Here is a 23152-nt window from a genome sequence, read left to right as displayed (position 1 = left end):
AAATGCAATAATAGCTTCTGTTTTGGAAACCGTAATGTGATGATTTTTCATAACATTAGATTTGCATTTTAACATACACTTCTTCTTTTTCCAGATCAAGTACATTGTTTCATATTTGGGTCAAGTATAAACCTCGACTGCCAGCCTGGTATTATCAAGAAAAGCTTCTTAAGGTTGGAGATAGCCTTGTTCATATCAGAGTAAGTCAAGGTTATTCACAGGCAAATATATCCATCAAGTCAAATACATTTCACTTTTCTTGTTTTTATCATGCATACTGTCTAATGAAGGTTATCATACAATTGTGCTGCATTTTTGGTGGAGATTAGTCATCATAAAACCAGCTATTCTAGGCACATTGATGAATCATACGGTATATCAGTGATGCACTTTCATTCAACCTAGTGGGAAAATGATGCTTTTAAGCCAGGAAGTAGGACTTTTATGGTCACAATAATGTTTGTTCCATCGAACGCCATACTTTTTGTTGTAGTCTTGGATAGAGTATGGAAGTGTTAAAAAAACCTTTGTCAGATTTTTACTGCTGTTGGAGAGAATTTCCATCTCTATTTTTTTTCTGATAACCATTATTACTGGGGCAGAAAGTTATCGGAAATCCAAAATGTTACAGTTGTTACAGGGAAAAGAATAGGCTGGAAATTTCACATGTTCTGCTGACAACTGTGTCCCCAATGACAGGAAGTGAAAAGAAATCTTACCAAGGGGTGCAGAAAAAAATTATTTCTAATTGTAATCGGGAAAGAAAATTTACAATTTATCTGTCTGATACACTATTTACTGCTGGTGCCCGCCAAATCTTTTTATTTTTTTTATTTATTTTCGAATGTGTTAATTCAGTATAGTGATCCTCAAGTATTAGAAATGACAAGTTCTCATTTTGGGCTGGCCATACATTATGTAATTTTCTGAAGGAAAGAAAACTGCTCAATTCCCCCATCAACATTCAGTTTTGATGGGGGAATCCCTCGCTATTGTGTTCTGCCCGTGGGGAGCATGGGGAGCCTTCTCCACCGGCAGAATACAATGATTGGGTGAAAAAACCCAACAGGCTGGTTGTACTAAAGCTAAATGATTGATCAACTTCAGTACAACCAGCCTGCCCATAGACAGATCGAAATTTAAGTGGTTGCTGATGAACTGTCCAAATTTCGGTCTGTCTGTGGCCAGCTCCACTCATGGTGAGACTTCAAATTCCTTCTGTGTTTTTTTTTTGTAAATTAGAAAAAGAAAGAAAGGTGTGATTCCTCACCGGTGGTTTAATCCCACTCTTAACAAACTGAATTCCTTACCTGACTCCCAAAGATGGTTCTCTAAGGGGGTTAAATACTTTTGTCACCTATACTCGCACAAGGTTTTAAGTCCTTCCACCAGTTGTGTCTGGATTTCAATTTACCCCCTAACTACATATTTTATTACTATCAACTTTGCCATGCTGTTTGTACACAGTTTGGATCTTTAGACAACCTCATACAAGTGTCACCTTTAGAGAAAATGTTAGAACGGCCAGACCCCACTAAACTTATTTCTGTTTATTACTCTGCCCTTATAACAGATTCCAACCATAAATTCAATGCTGCGCAGGTGGTGGGCCTCCTTGGATATATCATTTATGGAAGCAGATTGGACTGAATTTAGTGAAACTTATAAAAATTCTGTAATTTCATCTAGGGACAGGATTATACAGCTTAAAATGTTTCACCATTCCCATCTTACTCCTGCTAGAATTCACAAGATGGGTTTGAGCCCCTCAGCAGAATGCTTCAGAGGTTGTGGCCAGGTTGCTGATTTCCCCCACTGCTTCTGGTCCTGCTATGTAGTTCAGGGATTCTGGGCAGAAATAGGCTCCTTTATCTCCTCCGCTTTTGGTTTACCAAATATTTTGCACCCCAAGATCTGCCATTTAGTTATTTTTGAGGACCTGATGGTTTTCTTGCATGCTAAAAGACTGCTGCGCATATCATTTCCTTTTATGCTGAGAAATCACTCCTATTATCCTGGAAAGGGTTGATATCACCTGCATTGGCTCACTGGCTAAAACTGGTCAATGACTCCCTACCTCTGTATAAACTCATCTTTAAACTAAAAAACAAAAACAAAAGTCTTTTACAAAATCTGGGGTAGGTGGATCTCTAGCCCGCTTACTAATACAAAATCTTACCTTTCAGACACTTTTGATACTCGATCCAGTGAGCCAGTTCGATGGCCACTAAAATGTTACCAAACCCACAACAGAAAAATCAGTCTGTATATGCAGTAAAGCATGTTTGTTATACTCACTATGGAACCTAAGAGGTTAATCCTCTGCATTGTGTAAAAAGGCTGTTTGATCCTGTCTCCTCTGATCCTCCCCTTCCTTTAATCTACCTGCTAATAGAACAGAACCTCAAAGGGCTCTGCACATGCTCAGTTTGGTGTGTGTTGCTAGAAAGTTTTTTTTTTGGAGAGAGGGTTCATGTGATCAACACAGGGCCAATCGGCACTGTCCAGACAGAGGGTCAGGGGTCGTGCAGTCTCATAGGACATTCAGAGGAGAATAAAAACTCCTCCTACAAGTTTTAACCAGTTTTCAGCCAGATTTTGATAGAAGTAATAAGACTGCTTTATAATGCTGATGAGAAAAAAAGGTATTTAGCAGTACATATTTACTAAAATAATTGCATTTACAAGTTCTATGTACTGTGGGAGACCAGATATAGTGAATGCGGGTTCCTGGGTGTAGTAACATTTTAATAATGTGTGAATGTTATGTCTATAAAGTAAAATTAAAGAACACTAAAGGTTTCTATATGACAGACCCCCCCCCCCCCCATCTCCCTTCTCCCCCTTCATTTGTGTCTCACACACTCCACCTCCCAGACACTGCATCTCACAGTGTGATGGTTATAGCAACAGAGGCATTGCTATCAATCCAGGAAACAGTGGACAGGACTAGGTGTGGTCAGGTGCTGACTGACAAGCTACAGAATTGTGACAATGCTGATTGCAATGCCCTCTGCGTCATTTTTTAATTCTACTGTAGTGCAAGTAGTCATAGCCTACATGAGAGCAATAACTTTGCCCTGAGTTCAGGAATAGTGCAGCATTGTTACACCATAACAAGAAACTGCATTAGGTGGATATTATTGGCAGGATAAACAAGTATTTGTGGGACTTTGCAATTAAAAAGAAAGCTATAAATGCAGATGCAATTCTAACTAGATGCTGAAGCATATATTTTTTATATGAGAGGCTATAGTTCTGGCAAGGTAAATAAATATCTGAGAGATAGATATAGTCATAGATAATGATTTTACACATTCCAGCTAACTTCTAAATTTTTTGTTATTTTCGTGCACCAAATGATTTATTATTTGTTTGCAACATATTTCTTTTTTTTATATAACACATTACACTTAAATCCGTTCATGTCACTCCCTGTCACTTGAATGAGTTTATACTCCAGACTAATGCATACACTTGGAGCAGTTTTGGAGGAAACCAATGAAACTAGCATTGTGATATTATTCCAGAGTACCTGGAGGAAACCCACGCAAGCCTGGGGAATTCATTATCAGCATATTATCTCATTTATATTTTCCAGGAATATAAACTCGCACTCTTTCAGTGCTACAGCCGCTATCTGGAACAGTTTTGCTCAGCTGACATTGATGAAATTACAGATGTGGAAAAATTTAAGGCTACTTTTTTTCCATCTGGAACTGATGACAAAAATGCTGGTTTGACGGTATGTGCAATGTTTATTTACATATTTACCTTAAGTACAATTTATGAATCATAATTGAAGGAAATAATTACTAATTAAGGAGCTTTAAAATGTGTATAGGGTACTGCTGATAGTTTTTTTTTTTTCAAAGCTACATTTTTTCAGTAGTAATAATGTTTTTGGAGATATCCTATTTAAACAAATGTTTGACACCTGACCAAGCCAGGCTCAGTTTAAATTCTGGCTCAGTGTGCTGGGATGACTGCATTCCTGCACAAGCACAGGACACTATCTCATGCTGACCAATAAAGATGGCACAGCTTGGCACCCTGAAGAGAGCATGTAGAAGATGCTGGCGCCGTTGAAGAACGTTGGAATGTTGAGCGAAAGTTACGTTTTATAGAGTTTAGCTCCACTTCAATTCTAAAGCAGTGGTTTCTAAACGGTGGCTCAGGGGCTGAATGCAGCCCTTTACTTGCCTTTATCCGGCCATTGGGGCACTATTCCTCCTACTAATACAAGGCACTATTCCTCCCAATGACACCAACAATAGGGCAATAATTCCTGTACTGACATCAACAATGAGACTCTTTTCTTCCCACTGATACCAACAATGTGACACTATTCTTCTCACTGATACCAACGATGGGGCACTATTCCCCCCTATGATACCAATGATGGGGCACTATTCTTTCCACTGATACCAACAATGGGGGTCTATTCTTTTCACTGATACCAATGATGGGGCACTATTCTTCCCACTGATACCAACGATGGGACACTATTCCTCCCACTGATACCAACGATAGGGCACCTAACACTGACCAATGTCGGGAAAACCTTTCCTCCCACTCACACCAATGATGGGGGCCATCACTTTACTCATGATGTAAGATAGGCATTTTCTAAGGCTATTAGAAAAAAATATTTTCTAAGTTTTTTTTAAATAGAAAATCACAGCAGGTGTACCCCATTTTGAAATATTTCAGTTCAGCATAGGTTTACTGGTAACTGCTTAACGGGTAACTCCTCTTTTGCCTACACACAGAATGAAGAAAGCAATGCCTAATACAAAGCACAACTTTTAAACAGTTACATACGAGATTGTCTAAGACCCCGTTCACACTGGGGCGACGCTACTTGCCGGGGCGACCTCACAGGTCGCGGTGCGCAGCTCGCACCATGACCTCGGAGCGGCCGGCACGGACTTCATATCATTGAAGTCAATGCAGGTCGCTCCAGGTCGCCCCAAAGAAGCTCCAGACCCTTTTTCTAAGTCGGAGTGACTTGTGTCGCTCCTATTAGAATGGGTCCACAGCTTCTCTATGGCAGGCGACCTACGGCGACCTGTCAGGCAACCAGGTCGCCTGACAGGTCGCCCCAGTGTGAACGGGATCTTAATCTGAATGTTTTTGTTGTATTTTTGGTTTTGATAACCTTGTGTCAATGTATAGTGTATCAAAGCAAAGAAATAATACCAAGTTATTTAGAAAACCTGCTCTCTTGGTAACTGGGGAAAATAAGATACATTATCACCTAAGGCCCCTTCCACACAGGGCTTTCCAGCTACTGTGCATCCATCCTGGCACTTTACTGCACTTGGGAGAGACAGGTGGAGCATCCAGCCCTCCTGCAGCCAGCCTGTCAAACTCTATGCCAGGTTGCAGCTGATCAGGGCTGAATGTTGAACTGTGTGGTGCCAGGGTTTAGAGCCCTGAATATTCAGGGACAAGGTTCCGGAACCTCATCCCTGAATGCAGAGGACCCTAAACACTGGTCCTGATTGGTACACATTTCAGCTCCATCTAGCTGCAGCCTGCCATAGACTCGGGCGTTGGCCACTCCTTCAGAGCGCATGCAGCGGTGCCGTCCCTGGCTGCATGTACAGTAAATATCTCCTAAAAGGTGCACATTTTGGAAGATATTTACCGTACCTATAGGTAAGCATTCTTATAGGCTTGCCTATAGGTAAAGGTCAGAGATGGGAGTTTACTTCCACTTTAAAGTTTAAAGTAGAACTATAGGCAAAACTTTTTTTTTTTTTTTGAATAGAGTAAGGGAGGGTTATAACCCCTGTTGGGTTATTTTATACCTTATGTGTCCCATTTGGGAGATTCACCTTTACTTCCTGTCCCATAGTCAAAACAGGAGGTGAGAGGCTATTCCTGTATATTAAGGGAATCCCTTGGGGCCCCCAGGTTATCAGAACTAGTATCCCCATTGGAAGATTTCCCCTCTATTACTTTTCTGGGGACAACCCAAAATTTAGGATTTTCTTTTACTTTCTCTTTCAATGATAATAGTAAACAGGACAAATAGAGCGAGTGAATCTCACTAATAGGGGCACAGACATCAATAGAAACCTGACAGGTATTCTAAAAAGATTTGCCTTTAGTTATACTTTAATCAGCCAACAAGCTTCAGCACATGGTCCTACTCCCAGGGCCACCCCTCTTGAGGGAGACCTCATGGGCGTGTGCCTTTTCTTTTGGATTAGACTGAGCCAAGAAAGTGATTCACATTCATAAATTTAGAAAAAATAAAACTAGTACAATCCACAATTAAATAACAAGTGTTAAAAGCTGCGGCTCTGCTGTGAGATACTGTAGCCAACACAGAGCAGATTCAAATACATATCAAAAAGATCAGCGCTATAAAACAGTGACAATCAAAAAACATTGATCCAAACGAATCCAAGTTTTGATTATATAGTACAATGCTAAAATAAGGTATTCATACAGTCTTTTATGTAACACCTGTGCAAAATAAAGTCCAAGTGCAAATGTGAAAATAGAGTGCAAAAAAATGCAAAAACGTATAAAGAATAAATATGCAAAAAATATATATATATATATATATAATAAAAATGTACAAAAAAAAAAAATCAAGAAGTAAAAAAGTGGAAAAAAGAAAGAAGAAAAACAGAAAGGTGGTCCCCTTCAGGAATGATGAAATATGATTGTGTAACTACAATAGAGGGGGGCAAGTGGGACTTTAACGGTGCTAAATGATGGAGAAAAATCTGAATTCTCAAAAATTGTACATTTTATTACACATAGAAAGTGAGGACAAGACAATACATCAATATAAAATGATAAAATCAAGAAAATGCACTCGAAAATATCAACTCTACATGTTTCGCCATCTTCATAATAGCTTCTTCAGGAGTTTTCATAGACATTTCTCGAAAGTGAACATTTCTAGGTAACAAAGGGAAAAGACATAAAAAACATGACATGTGTATGTATATAGGGCTTATCTCAATGGTCCTAATGTTGAGTGCCCAATTAATTTACATAATTATAAAGACAATGATACCAATTAAGTACCTTAAGATGACCTGAGCCCTTTCTTATGCCGAAGGTGGAGGTAATAGAGGTGACGCCACCAAAGCAAGCACAGAGGGGGAGGGGAGCTGAGACCTTCAGACTCATAGAGTTGACCCATAGAGAGGGTGACAGCCAGGCTAGAAATGATAGGTAGACATAATAAAACCAGAGCATAGAAATACATTTCAACCCAAAATTGCTAGGTCTCCAATTGGTATGAGGCTAAATATCAGGTAGAAAAGTTACCAAGATAGTCACCTGATTATGAATAAATGTGCAGTTGATTCCCTAGGTACCTCAGTGTAACAAAGACAGGAAGGGAAAATGAAGTCCCCTTAATATCCCCCAAATGGGAGGTATCCCTTGAAACAAAAGGAAATGGAATTTGTTGAAGGTAGTAATAAATATAATGAGGGTCTGTCAAGTTTTGAGGGTATAAGTACTTACCCAAAATTGACAAGATTCAGCACCTAAATTGTCATGCAATATTCAAAAGTTCACCGCCATTTCAATTCAACAAGTTTTCCAATAGTACACAAAAATGAAGGAGACTGCACGGGAAGAGAAAGAAAAAGGCATGGAAAGACATCATCAGCGTTAGAATCTACCAAAGATATATGGAGAGAAGCAGGGTTTAAAAGATTTCATTTACCGCAAATGGTCTCAAAGATCATGTATCGTTCCCCGGTGGTCTAGTGTAATACTGACCATGTGGCGCCGGCATTTATACACCCCCTCCACTCCCTCGGCGTCTGACGTCACCGAGGGAGTGAGAGCGAGGTACGCCCAGTGGTCCAATGGAGGCCGAGAAGGAAGTGCGTCATTAAGACGCGACCGCATCACGTGATTCCGCCGGAACCGGAAGGTCGGGGATGACAACATCCGGTCCGGACATGAATGTAAGCAGAGGAGGTAACAGATTGCCGAGAGGCAATCTAAAAAGAGATCCAAAATGAAACTGACAGCATCGCCGAAAACCGGATTTCAAGGAAATATATCCGCAATGCCTATACAATGGGGAAAGAATCCAGAGACACAAAAGGGTCATAAAAAATAGAAAATTACCCCATCTAATAGATAAATCAGTATTGTGATACAGATGACAATTAAATAGAAAAGAGATGTTAGTGAAAACTCCATAAAAGGACAACTGGGCGTTTTGAAGCGGTGCTGCTACTAACCAGGTTGGACCATTTTTCCTGGAAAATAAATGTAGGGCACCGCGGGTGCCCATATGGGCAACCATGATAGAGGCTGAAAATAGGCTACGATCCAAAAGGTCCCCCAATGTGCCTGCCCCGGGGTGTGCCACCTACAATCACATCCACGTAACGGCGGGGGTCAGGAAAAAAAAAAAAAAAAAATATATATGATGGACAATTCACAGAATATTCTTGTTCTTTAAACGGTAATTAAACCACATCTACAAAAATAAACACATGTAGGCAATTTTGCCAAAATATATAAGATGTGCCAATAAAGGCACCTAAAAGAAGAGGACTTTGTAGCAAGAGTACAAGATCCAAAATGCTGACCAGCTATAGAGATCCTGTGCTGAATCAGCAATAAATGACATTATCTAGCCTAGAAAGGGTTTGAAACTAATGGATTCATTTATACCTGGATACTGAATAGCTGATAGGTTAAATATCCACTTGGTTTCACGTTGCAATAGGTTTCTATCTACACTTCCACCTCTTTCATTCAGTGGGATGTGTTCCAAGGCAAAAAAAGTCATCATCCTATCATCAAAGCCATGGTATAAACCCATGTGTCGGCTAATGGGACTTACGAACTTTTTGTTTTTGACAAGTTTGACATGGTCACGAATTCGATTAAAGAAAGGCCTTTTTGTTTTGCCTATATAAAAGGCTTTACAACTACAATACATTATATAGACAATTCCTACTGTTTGACAGTTCGCATAGAAATTCGGTCTATACAGTTTTCCATTAGGGAGAATGATTTCACTTACATTAGGTAGATATCTGCAGAAATTACATTTTCTGCAGGAATATGTGCCTGTGAGATTGTGTAGATCATGGGTGTCCAACCTTTTGGCTTCTCTGTGCCACATTGAGTGTAGAGAAATTTTCTCGGGCCACATATAAAATATATACTATAGTTAAGGTATATAAGTAATAAAATGCCTCCGCGCCCTTCCCACGCCACCGCACCCCTCGCACTAATTTAACACAACTAGAGGATGATCAAATGAAATGGAATCAGTATACAGATGTTTACTTCTTTTGAGAGATATTAAAAAAACACTCTAACCACCATGACCACTTCAGTGATTTGAAGTGGTCATGGTGGTAAGAGTCGGAAACACTGCACATGCTCCCCTCCCCCCCCCCTTCAAGGCAGCCTCTGCCTACCGTTAGTTGGAAGCCGCTGTGGCCAAGCCCCCGACCCGACTTCCTTCCTCCCCAGCAAAAAATAAATAAATTGGCAGGGGGCAGTGGGCCGCATTGCCTGGGGTTCCGGGCTGCATGTGGCCCCCGGGCCGCAGGTTGGACATGCCTGGTGTAGATAGTGAGCATCCTTAATCATTAGGGTTTCCCACATGACACCACCACCTCAATGAGGAATGCAGGCTTACCAAATTCAATGGATCCTCTATTATAAGATAGGTCAGATGGGCATGTGGCCAAACACCCTGGCTGAGGTATTCCCAAGGCTCTCCTACAGGATCCATTCAAGGACAGGAATGTGGACTGTATTGGTCATCTCAATGGCATCCTGATAGATATACGTAATAAGGACATGAAAGGAAAAACTCTGCATAGTGTAAAATGCTTTGAATTGCTTTATTAAAAGTAAATGTTGCACCTAAATCCAAAAATACCAATATGTCGCTTACCTAAACACATTAGTTGACTATTAAGCTGTCTGTTACTCTTTTATTCCTCTAGCTTAGAGTGTTGGATTCAAAAACCACTTGACTCATAAAACTGGAATAAAAAACCCATCCACAACACTGCAGAAAATTACACTATGAAACATGTACCGTAACTTGTAGCAAGACTAGTCTTTTTCCCTTCATATACATGTATTGGTACCAGCAGGGCTTTTTTTCTCAGAAAATAGGTGCAGGAACTCAACCACGACCCCCCAACCCCCCCCCCCCCCCAACACACCCACACCCTCCAAACTACATCAAATAGTGGCTGTGGTCAAATTTCACTAACAGTGGAAGGATCTAAAAGGGGTGCTAAATGCCAGGAGTGCATTAGATACCAAGTGAAGAGTTGGGGTGGGGGTTAGAGTGCAGAGTTTAGGGGTGTACTACATGCAGAATTTGGGGGTGCGTTATGTACATAGTGTAGAGTTCAGGAGTGCACTGCATGCAGACTGCAGAGTTCAGCCTTCTTCCACAGCTGAATCCCCTATCCACATCTCACTTCCACCCCTCTTCAACTGTGACCTCTGCATGCAACCCCACCTCCATTGCCCCATCTTCTCCACCCCTCCTCCTTAAAAGCTTCACCATCTTCCACATCCACATCTTACTTTTGTTTCTTTATTAAGCTGAAGCACTCAGCTAGCTCTATTACCTCCCCATACACTGTAGGGGGCTCCACCTCTCTCACTTGCAGGGAGATCATCCAGTGGTGTAGGCATCTACACTGCACCCCAGGCACCTGCATCTCCTTTGTCCCCATCCTGCACTCAGTAGGAGCTGTTCAGGAGATCAGATTTGTGGGAGCTGTTGGAAACAAGCTGTACTTCTGTATTTACAAGTGATAGCGGTGAGCGGGGAGCAAAGGGCCTGAGCCAGAGGAGTTCCACCAAGTTCCAGCTGAAAAAAAGCCCTGGGTACCAGCAAAAATATGGTGCTTCTGAAACGTGCAGATTTAGTGCTAGTTTTTACATGCCTATGTAACACAACCTGTATACAAGAGAACAGGAGCCTTCATATAGCAATTCACCTCGGTAAGTAATAGATTTTTAGAAAAAAGGAAAAATCACATTCAACTGATTTTAAAGGTCTCCATACTTTCTTGGTTGTCTTTTGTGATTTAGTACAACTGTTCCAAGTTAATGTTTTACTAAACAAAGCAATTTTTCCCTAACATAATTGTCATGCTTATTTCAGTTCCATGCCCTGCAAGGCAGATGTATTTGCATGTACCAGTTGGTGAAGACAAGCGATGCTAATCTTCAAAACCAGGAATCTGTGAAGAAATGCCTTAGAATATTGTCTTTTCTACAACTCATCATGCAGGTTGTCCTTCCACAGGAACATCTCTGTTGGTTGATTTTTAACGGTATGTATGTCATGACGATTAGTTACCGGATTTTTGCAGTTATGTGCGCAAATATCCATGTCATCCATGCAGTCATTAGTCAAATATGCAGAAGCAATACAATGATAGTGCTAGATGATCTGGAGCTATATATCATTTGTAATGGGAAAATGATAACAATACAGTAATTAATCTTTCATGTAGAAAAAAATATGAAACAAAATGAAGGAAAGGAAATATAGAGTATATCATAATATACATATTTAGGTAAGTTGTTCTATGTTTGGAAACCAGTAGGTTTTTGGGGCCTGAGATTGCTGACCTACTTATTAAATTAGGTGGCCAATAAATATTATTCAACTTAAAAAGAACCAATCATGAATGCCCATTTGTATGAATGGGAATCTTCACTTTTAAATTGTTATAATATTGCAACCTTTCCTTGGGGGGATAGATGTGTGTGCTGTTATTTCATTGTATTCTCTTCCTACGGGAGCTAAAATATCAGTCCAGTGTGGGGCTGTAAGGCTCTAATGAAGTGTGACCTGCCTCTAAAAAGGGCCAACAACTCTTTTCAGGCTGCTGGAGGAAGGTGAAATTGTCATTTATCACAGTCTTTAGTCTCTTTTTTATATATTATCCTGGTAGCACCATATGGCCTCATGCACACTGGACGTTTTGCTAACTCCCCTAGACTCCTTCTCTCCTGGCAGGGGGTTTTGGTAGAAAAAACACTTTACGCTTGCAAACTCATGTAGCATGCTTAGACGCCTCAGTTGTTTGGGCATTAATTAATTTAATTGGCCAGCATAATAATTTCTTTTGGCCATTGAAGTAAATTAACTCTCAAGTGCTAAGACGTGTTTAGAGGCATTTACATGTGTTTAGGCACATCAAGCGTTTTTTCTGCCAAAACTTTTTTACTGCTGGATGCACTGTGGGTTTTCTTTTCTGCTTCTAAATTCTTTTACGCGCCTTTGTAAGCGTGGACACAACTTGTTGCTGAAATGCCACTTTTGGGTGGAATGACCCCTGTGTCATGTAAAAATGCAGAGGCACTTAGAGGCAGGAAAAAAAAGAAAATGTAAAAAAAGTGACTGATCCCCTGCACTACTATGTGCAAAAAAAAAAAAGACTTATAATACTAGTGAAAGAGTAATGGTGGGGTCTGCTGTTACACACCTATTTGTGTTTTCACATGGTAAATGGTAAAGCGCTACCCCTATATTAAATTTTAAAACACAATAAATACCCCTAAATTAAATGATCTACATAATAAATAGGGCAATAGCTACAAATAGTATTGAGTTAATAATACTATGTGGTATATATATATATAATATATTCAAACAATTACAAAGTAATTGAACCATAAAAAATACCAAGTGAAAGTGTCATAAAAAATAATGCTAATGCATCAAATTTCACACCGCTTAGCGGTATCACTCCATGTGATAAAATTCACAATGTGTGATTATGTGTGCTCATGTGTGAATATAATACTTATGGGGCGGGGCTTAGTGACGTCATCACGCATGAGCAGGAAGCTTTCCCCTATCTTTCCAGAGCCGAGTTTTAACAACATCCAAGTGATTTTTAAGGGGCATACACACCCCAAAAGCAACAAGTGTATTGCCTAGGTGCATTAGAGGAAGTGTCCCGAAACATGTGAGTTTACACTTTTTAGGTTTTTACTAAAGATTGGTTTTAAGCAATTCAACACTGTGTCAACTTTCTGATTTTGCATGAGCACCTTTTACACAGATTATCATATATTGGTACGACCTGTATTAGTACCTTAGGGACTAACTGCTGGATTAGTACAATTCTTAAAGGGGAAGGCTTATAGTGACCTGCGGAAGGTCTTTATGTTAGGTGAGCACATAGTTTGGAATCTGCTCTCATCTGTGAAAAGCACAGGGCGTCAGTAGAGGACCCGCCAATTCTGCTGTTCAATGGCAAATGCCAATCGAGCTCCACTGTGCCAGGCAGTGAGCACAGGGCCCACTAGAGGACGTCGGGCCCTAAGGCCACCCACATGCAGTCTGTTTCTGATTGTTTGGTCAGAGACATTCACACCAGTGGCCTGCTGGAGGTCATTTTGTAGGGCTCTGGCAGTGCTCATCCTGTTCCTCCTTGCACAAAGCAGGAGATACCTGTCATGCTGTTTGGTTAAGTACCTTCTACGGCCCTGTTCAGCTCTCCTGAAGTAACTGCCTGTCTTCTGAAAACTCCTCCATGCTCTTGAGACTGTGCTGGGAGACTCAGCAAACCTTCTGGCAATGGCATGTATTTATGTGACATCCTGGAGGAGTTGGGACTGCCTGCACCTTTTTTCTGCCAAGGGCCATTTGGGTATTTATAAAATCATTCGGCGGCCGTACAAAATTATCAACTTAAAAATGTGTCTGTTATATTTGGTCAAACATTTAATTAACTCACCCCTAATGTGATGGCTCTGCTGGTACTGCTGGTTCTGCTGTGGGTACTGCTGGCTCTGGCTGGTACTGCTGTGGGTACTGCTGGCTCTGGCTGGTACTGCTGGTTCTGGCTGGTACTGCTGGCTCTGGCTGGTACTGCTGTGAGTACTGCTGTGAGTACTGCTGGCTCTGGCTGGTACTGCTGTGAGTACTGCTGGCTCTGTCTGGTACTGCTTTGAGTACTGCTGGCTCTGGCTGATACTGCTGTGAGTACCGCTGGCTCTGGCTGATATTGCTTTGAGTACCGTTGGCTCTGGCTGGTACTGCTGTGGGTACTCAAATAATAATGGTGATATAATCAGCGCAAACCATTTGCAAAAAGTATAATATAACTTAGTAAATACACACACTAGGCCGCCAACAATCAGTGTTAAACACAAAACACCAGTGAGTAAATAAGTAATAAATATTGCTGCGCTCACAGCAGTACAGACCAGAAAGAGCAGTACCCACAGCAGTAAATATTGCTGCGCCAAGTGAATTAATAAAAATGATAAATAAATATGCATATACAAATCATAATATGAAAGCAAACCAATGCTTATATAAATAAAAACATTCAGCAATCTGAGTGCTATAAAACAAGTGATAAATAAAGTCCCAATAGTGCAAAACTTATATAATAGGTGGGCAAAAACATTAAATAAAGAGGTATATCTTAATCTGTGATCTAACAGTGCAAAAAGTGTTCCATGCTTCACTCAGGTGCTCCCGCTGAATTGGTGCAGGATTAGCAGCTCACCTTAGGGATTGACTCAAAGGAGTCATACACGCTTAGAGATGTTATGGATACACAGCCTGGTCACCCCTCTCCTTCTGCTCCAGTTGACCTTCCAAGTACGCCAGGTATTGTGCCTGATCCAAGCCAGCGATGTGCACGAGTGCAATGGCTCCAGCCGCTGTCTCTCTCCTCATTGGACAGATTGATAGCAGTAGCCTTCTGGAGCAGAAGGAGAGGGGTGACCAGGCTGTGTATCCATAAAATCTCTAAGCGTGTATGACTCCTTTGAGTCTATCCCTAAGGTGAGCTGCTAATCCTGCACCAATCACCGGGAGCACCTGAGTGAAGCATGGAGCACTTTTTGCTCTGTTAGATTACAGATGAAGATATACCTCTTTATTTAATGTTTTTGCCCACCTATTATATAAGTTTTGCACTATTGGGACTTTATTTGTCACTTGTTTTATAGCACTCGGATTGCTGAATGTTTTTATTTATATAAGCATTGGTTTGCTTTCATATTATGATTTGTATATGCATATTTATTTATCATTTTTATTAATTCACTTGGCGCAGCAATATTTACTGCTGTGGGTACTGCTCTTTCTGGCCTGTACTGCTGTGAGTACTGCTGGTTCTGGCTGGTACTGCTAGTTCTGGCTGGTACTGCTGGCTCTGGCTGGTACTGCTGTGAGTACTGCTGGCTCCGGCTGGTACTGCTGTGAGTACTGCTGGCTCTGGTTGATACTGCTGTGAGTACTGCTGGCTCTGGCTGGTACTGCTGTGAGTACTGCTGGCTCTGGCTGATACTGTTGTGAGTACTGCTGGCTGGTACTGCTGTGAGTACTGCTGGCTATGTGTGGTACTGCTGTGAGACCTGCTGACTCTGGCTGGTACTGCTGTGTGTACTGCTGGTTCTGGCTGGTACTGCTGGTTCTGGCCTGTACTGCTGTGAGTACTGCTGGTTCTGGCTGGTACTGCTGGTTCTGGCTGGTACTGTTGTGAGTACTGCTGGTTCTGGCTGCTACTGCTGTGAGTACTGCTGGCTCTGGCTGGTACTGCTGGTTCTGGCTGCTACTGCTGTGAGTACTGCTGGTTCTGGCTGGTACTGCTGGTTCTGGCTGGTACTGTTGTGAGTACTGCTGGTTCTGGCCTGTACTGCTGTGAGTACTGCTGGTTCTAGCTGGTACTGCTGGTTCTGGCTGCTACTGCTGTGAGTACTGCTGGCTCTGGCTGCTACTGCTGTGAGTACTGCTGGCTCTGGCTGGTACTGCTGTGTGTGCTGCTGGCGGTAAATGCTGGCTAGGAGAAGTGTATCGGTACCGTGCTGGAGGAAGAGGCGATGTTTCCTGTATTGGTCACAGGCAGAGTGCATTTGATATCACTCCGCTTGTGACTCACTCAGACTGTCAGAACGAAGCCGAAATTATACAGGAAGCATCAGCTCAATTCTGACAGATCAGCTGAGAGACACAGGCTCAGCTGCATAGGGGGCCTGACCAGATGGCTTTGTGTAGGTTCCCCACCCCTGCTCTATGGGGTCCAGGTATCGCCTCATGCTACCAGTAGTGACACTGACAATAGCCAAATGCAAAACTAGTGAAAAACAGTCAGAGAAGATAAGTAGGAAAAAAAGTCAGTGGCCTTCACCTGTAAAACCATTCCTGTTTTGTAGGTGGTCTCATTGTTGCCCATCTAGTGCACATGTTAATTTAATTAACACCAAAGCAGCTGAAACCGATTAACAACCCCCTCTGCCACTTAACGGACCAGATCAATATCCCTGGAGTTTAGTTGACTTGATGCTGTACTCTGATTAAAAAGTGTTTCTTTTAAATTTTTTGAGCAGTGTTTATGCAATATGACAAAGAAATTGAAACATTTTTGTTCAAAAAATTATATACGAAAAAAATATTTTTGAAAAATATATATTATATATTTGAGAGAATAAATACATATATAGCAACAATAAATCAATAATTATAACCTACATAAACCTAGATATCACTGTTCAATGAGTTGGTGAGCCCTCACATGGACAGCTGTTGTAATAATAATGAGATGTGAAATATAAATCATACCTTTAGCAATGATTTATAACTGTTATATCCACCATAAAGATTGAAACAAAGCAGCAAGAAAAAGATCTCCAAACAAGGGTCACGCCTGCCGGCCCATGGGAATAGTTCATCACTATATAGAACAAACAGGAAGAAAGCGATGTGAAGCCATCTGTGTGTATCATAGTATCTATATTATGTATTGTGTAAAAGAAAAATATCCAAATTAAGAAATCTCACCATATAGGGATAAAATTATGAGGTATGCCCTTGGGCTGGCAGTGACCCTTGTTTGTAGATCTTTTTCTTGCTGCTTTGTTTCCTTTTTTGTGGTGCATATGATATAAATCGCTATGTTTTAATGCCTATTTGTATTTTTTATACAGTATCTAACAAAAGTGAGTACACCTCTCACATTTTTGTAAATATTTTATTATATCTTGCATAGAAAAGTGATCCTGTGAGCTACTACCGTGTTTCCCCGAAAATAAGCCCGGGTCTTATATTAATTTTGGCACCAAAAGAAACAGTAGGGCTTATTTTCGGGGTAGGTCTTATAATGTTCTGTCCCTCTCTGCCCTCCCTGCCTGCCAGAAATCCAGTGTAAACCTAGTTTAGTGTATATAAAATCCTAGGATGCACTTTATTAGTGTTTTATATACTGTCCAGTGAGTGTTTTTGTAATACAATTGTGTGAAATACCTTCATTATGGTACATCGCTGCTCTGTGCTCAGCTGATCTCCTGCTCCCTCCTGTCTTTCTCCTCTCATACGGTAGCTGTCAGAGGGGGATCTCAGCCCCTCCCCTCTGCAGTGTACACAGAAGAGCTGGTGTTCCGTGGTAGATTAGATTAGAATAGGTTTAGCTGATCTGCCGCTCTGCTGTCCTCTTTTCCCTGGCCGACAGTTGGGGGTTACAGAAGCGTCGATGTACCAAAGGTATTTCCCACAATTCTAATCAAACATCCGGCGCTTCTGTGTACACTGTAGAGGGGAGGGGCTGAGATCCCCCTCTGACAGCTACGGGATGAGAGGAGAAAGACAGCAGGGAATTAGCTGAGAGCATAGCGGCGATGTAAGAAAGGCATTTCACAGTATTATCTTACAAAAACACACTGGACAATTTTTAAAACGCTAATAAAGTGCATCCTAGGATTTTTCGTACACTAAACTAGGGCTTATTTTCCGGGTAGGGCTTATATTGCAGCCCGCCCCGATAATCGAGATAGGGCTTATTTTCGGGGTAGGGCTTACTTTCGGGGAAACACGGTATGTCTTTAAACTGCAGCCTGCACTAATCACTCCCCAATCAGTTAGTGTGAAAAACAAATGATAATCATTCAAAGTGCTGCGCAGTAAGTGCTATACTAATTAAAATATCCAGTGATTTATAAATTCATTCATAAGATATATAAAAACACACTTGATAAATCAACATAAAACAAAATAAAGAGGTGATACATCTGACAAGCTGGCATATTGTTTCAATTATTTCCACAAGCACTGGTGATTGGGATCATATATCACCTTCTCATCAACTTTTGTAATCATTCACTATTTATTTTTATTGATACTGTTATCACTTTTTATTTTTGTGTATGTTGATTTATCATGTGTGTTTTATATATCTTATGAATGAATTTATATATCACTGGATATTTTAATTAGTATAGCACTTACTGCGCAGCACTTTTAATGATTATCTTTTCATGTGACAACACTGAAGAAATTACACTTTGCTAAATTAGTGAGTGTACAGCTTGTATAACAGTGTAAATTTGCTCCCCCTTAAAATAAATCAACACACAGCCATTGATGTCTAAAATGCTGGCAACAAAAGTGAGTACACCCCTAAGGGAAAATGTTTAAATTGGGCCCAATCAGCCATTTTTTCTCCCGGTGTCATGTGAATCTTGAGTGTTACAAGGTCTCAGATGTGAATGGGGAGCAGGTGTGTTAAATTTGGTGTTATCGCTCTCACTCTCTCATACTGGTCACTGAGAGTTCAACATGGCACCTCATGCCAAAGAACTCTCTGAGGATCTGAAAAAAAGAATTGTTGCTCTACATAAAGATGACCTAGGCTATAAGAAGATTGCCAAGACCCTGAAACTGAGCTGCAGCATGGTGGCCAAGACCATACAGCAGTTTACCAGGACAGGTTCCACTCAGAACAGGCCTCACCATGGTCGACCAAAGAAGTTGAGTGCACATGCTCAGTGTCATATGCAGAGGTTGTCTTTGGGAAATAGACGTATGAGTGCTGTGAGCATTGCTGCAGAGGTTGAAGGGGTGGGGGTTAAGCCTGTCAGTGCTCAGACCATACGCCGCACACTGTATCAAATTGGTCTGCTTGGCTGTTGTCCCAGAAGGAAACCTCTTCTAAAGATGATGCACAAAAAAAACAGAAAACAGTTTGCTGTAGACAAGCAGACTAAGGACTTCGATTACTAGAACCATATCCTGTGGTCTGATGAGACCAAGGTAAACTTATTTGATTTAGATAGTGTCAAGCATGTATGGTGGCAATCAGGTGAGGAGTGCAAAGACAAGTGTGTCTTGCCTACAGTCAAGCATGGTGGTGGGAGTGTCATGGTCTGGGGCTGCATGAGTGCTGCTGGCACTGGGGAGCTACAGTTCATCTCCCCTTTGGAGACTGGGCCGCAGGGCAGTATTCCAACATGATACACACCTCCAAGATGACCACTGCCTTGCTTAAGAAGCTGAGGGTAAAGGTGATGGACTGGCCAAGCATGTCTCCAGACCTAAACCCTATTGAGCATCTGTGGGGCATCCTCAAACGGAAGGTGGAAGAGTGCAAGGTCTCTAACATCCACCAGCTCCGTGATGTTGTCATGGAGGAGTGGAAGAGGACTCCAGTGGCAACCTGTGAAGCTCTGGTGAACTTCATACCCAAGAGGGTTAAGGCAGTGCTGGAAAATAATGGTGGCCACACAAAATGTTGACACTTTGAGCCCAATTTGGAGGGGACAGCAAATTTACACTGTTATACAAGCTCTACACTCACTACTTTACATTTTAGCAAAGTGTAATTTCTTCAGTGTTGTCACATGAAAAGATATATTAAAATAAATACAAAAATGTGAGGGGTGTACCCACTTTTGTGAGATACTGTATATGTTGTGTGGTATGTTCTCAAAGGCATATTTAAAGTCCCGCACCTTTTTTGTTCTCTCTTTTTCTAAATAATCAAAAAATCAAGTATTCTGAGCAATAGGACTAGCCTAATTTATTGGTTTGTGATTGGATACTCATACCATCACAAATGCCCATTATTTACTGGTCCTCATTAATCATTAACCATTAACTTACAACTGATTTAGAAACAATTTTTAATATCAAGTGCATTTATAATACTGAAAAATTCAAGTGCTGTGATTTACTGGCATCATCAGTACCAGTCAAACATGCCCACATTTACGCATTCTAGTTTTGTTCTTCTTTTCTTCCTCACAAAATCACTGAATGAGTGAATGGGGGGAAACGTTTCCTTTAAGTACAGTGTAGCCACTAATGAAACAATGCATGAACCCTCAGACGTTAGTCCTCATGGCCGGTGTTTAAAAAAAATAACGTGCTTAGACAGTAGCATTTATAGTATAGAAAAACAGGAAATTTTACTTGTCTTTGTAAGACACAGATCAGGGATCCTCGGATATTTATTATATAGGACATAGCTATTTACCCAGTATTCCTAACTGAATAATTGCAGAAGGATACAATCTGCCAGCAAACATCCTTAAATTTGTTTTTGCGTGGAGCAAGCATTAAAGTTCAACTTTAAACCGATTAAAAAAAAAAAAAAAGTTAATTGATGCAGTTGTGTATTCACAAAAAAATATTTTTAAATGCAACTGCTGTTCAATATCTGTATCAGTTCAGTGTCTTAATTTGACTTGGTGTCAGACTGTTGTAATCATCTGTGCAGTAGAACTTAGTCTGGGAAAGGGAAGGCCAGCAAAATGAGCCAATCCAGTGTGTTGCATTTTTATGCACTAACAAGGAACATGCTGACAGGGGAGAGAGGACAGTGGTAGCTTCATCAGTCTGGTGCTGTTTTATTTTGCATTCTCAGGCCGTGAGCTGGGAAATGACCAAGCTGTGTTGCATAACTATAATAGTCACCAATCTGACTGTGTTGCCTGTCTGGAAAATCTGAGCACTGGATGGACACAAATACCAATGCTTCCCTGTTCCTAGTTGTGTGCAGTCTTTACAGCATTACCAGCTGTACAGGACACTGAGAATGTATTCTGGATGGCAGGTATATTTCCCCATTATTTGGGTTGTGGCCCCTTTAGGGGGATGACTTATGTGCAGTTTGAGTACTCAGGGGTTCTTATCCATGCAGGATAGTCCTGTTGGAGAACAGAGGACTGATGTACAGTTCTCTCAGTACTGCTAAGTCCTCATTTAGGATCCGGAATACAGAGGTTCACAGAGACTTTGGTTGGGAAAGAACCTCTCTGATTACAGAGACATTGGTCCTGAAGGGGTTACGCCATCTGCAAGGGAGCCTTGAAAAGTGATGGGAAGGAATCTGTACCTGGCTGTGAGGGAATGAACTCATTGGAGACTGAGACATGATATGCTTAAATCCTGGGACATTTTCGGTACCCCTGAAGCAGATTGGAATCCCAAATCCTAGTGTGGGACTGGTAAATTGGCGGTGAGCTGTGTTTTGTTTGTACCAGGATGGTGGACTGTTTATGTTACTTATGCTAAAAAAAGCTGTTTATTTTCCTGAATTTGAAAGTGCAATAAAGACTTTTCACTTTTTAAAGCGGCTGGCTCATGGTCTTGGGTTCCTGAGGTTACACAGCTAATGAAGTTTCGTCTGTTTGACCTGTAAGGTGTCTTCTATGTCTTCAGAAGACATGAGCTTGGGTGTCCTCTGACCTAATCTCTAGCCGAAAGTGCACAGATTTTTAATCCTATTGAGCTGCAGGATAGGTCATTTCTGCCCTGCAGCTCATGTAAACAAAGACACAGGCTGCGGGGCAGTGAATGACCCAGCTCATTGGAGTAAAAAAATGTGCACAATTTCAAAGTTCATAGGATGTCAAGCTCATCGCTAGTTTTCTAGTGTCTCCCTAAAGTTCCCCTGACATGCATGCTCCTGGTGCTTTGTGCATGGGACGCATACACAGTAGGGGCCACTGGTGCTATTTCTAACCAGCACATGTGCATTAGGAGCCAAAGCCTCTCAGCAACCTGGAACTGTGCCTAGCCAGCATGTGCATAGTAGGGCTTGCTGACACTCTCTGGCTGGTGCATGCACTGTTTTTCTGAAATATGGAACTGTGCTCGCCTACTGTAAGCCATAGAGGCCTGTACTGTGAATGCACTGGCAGAGAACAGATGTCAGAAAGACACCAGCCCCTAATTGCGTATGTGTCTGCCACATAGCACCAACTGCCCCTACCACTCACATTTCTGAGGGGAAAAAAGGCATAAAAGTATAAGGATTGGGGGCATAAAGAAGAGAAAAGAAAAATATTTTACACTGTTTGGGTGGTTAATATATTCTAAAGGGTAGTTTTATTAAGGTTTTTTCTCTTATGTCCTCCGACAGTCGCCGCCTCCTCTAAGTCATCACTATTGGGTATTGTCCACCTATTCGTAGGAATAGCTAGGCATATAGACTTAGTCAAAAGACAAAAGGCATTAGCATATACACACCCACGGGGGCTGTCCCATCTGGTCAATACCCCCCCTGCATCACCACTCCCAACTCAGTTTTAGTTTGCCTAGCTTAGGAATAGTCAGGCTACCTTGTGCTGGGGCTTCAGTCTCAGCCTTCCTAAATCTTTTATTTGATTTTCTTTTACATGTCTACATGTCAGTTTTTTTCTCTCACTTTACTAGCTGTTTATTTTACCAGCTCTAGTGTTAGTTTATTCTTCGGATGAAGCCGTGAGGTGGCTACCTCACAGGACTTGTCTGCGATACTGCAGCGCCATGTCCCTGGCTCACGGCACTCCCTGTCAGATGAGGACAGAGGTTTATCCATGCATAGAGGCTCCCCCACGCCATCGGGTACAGGTAAGTACTTTCTGTGTGGGGCCTCTGCCTGGGGTGGCAGTCTGTGTTGCTGTGTGTCCCCATGTCTGTGCCTGTGTGACTCCCTGTGCGATCCCTGCGGGGTTCGCTGTGTGCAGATCTGTATGTTTGCCGGGGGTCCCTGTCCCAGTGTCACCTTAGGTGCATGTTTGGGGGTACAGATTTGTGTGTTGTGCGGCGACCGCTGCGGCGGAAAAGTCGCGCGGTCCGCCATGTCTTTTACTATGCACACGCGTATAGCCCCTCTGGGGCGAGTATACAGCTCATTTTGGCGCCATCCGCCACCATTTTGTGGGCGGTGGAACGATCGGTTCGGCCGCATGTCGGCGGCCATCTTGGCGTAGCCTCCTATGCATCCTTATGGGGCAGCCATTTTCCCTGGGGTCTGGCTTATGACCAGCCCCCTCCAGCAGCATTTCCTCTTCCTCTCAGACGGCACAGGCACAGGTAGCAACGATCTGCGGGCTCTGCAGTTTATCTCTCTCAGTCTTCTTCTGCATACTG

The 23152-nt window shown here is 41.8% G+C and overlaps 1 protein-coding gene across 1 annotated transcript in view; it reads left to right on the top strand.

Annotated features, from left to right (window-relative positions):
* Positions 1–23152, top strand: part of CFAP54 (cilia and flagella associated protein 54) — a 616124-nt gene that overhangs the window by 27026 nt on the left and 565946 nt on the right. Inside the window, exons 2-4 of the mRNA XM_082253561.1 lie at positions 95–200; positions 3602–3745; positions 11153–11324. Of these exons, the coding sequence (XP_082109687.1) occupies positions 95–200; positions 3602–3745; positions 11153–11324 (422 nt within the window). The remainder of the gene's footprint in view (positions 1–94; positions 201–3601; positions 3746–11152; positions 11325–23152) is intronic.

Source organism: Pelophylax lessonae, assembly GCF_965119305.1.
Source record: "Pelophylax lessonae genome assembly, chromosome: 4".
Classification (NCBI taxonomy): domain Eukaryota; kingdom Metazoa; phylum Chordata; class Amphibia; order Anura; family Ranidae; genus Pelophylax; species Pelophylax lessonae.
Note: the sequence above shows the minus strand (reverse complement) of the source record. Positions and strands in the feature narration are given on the sequence as shown.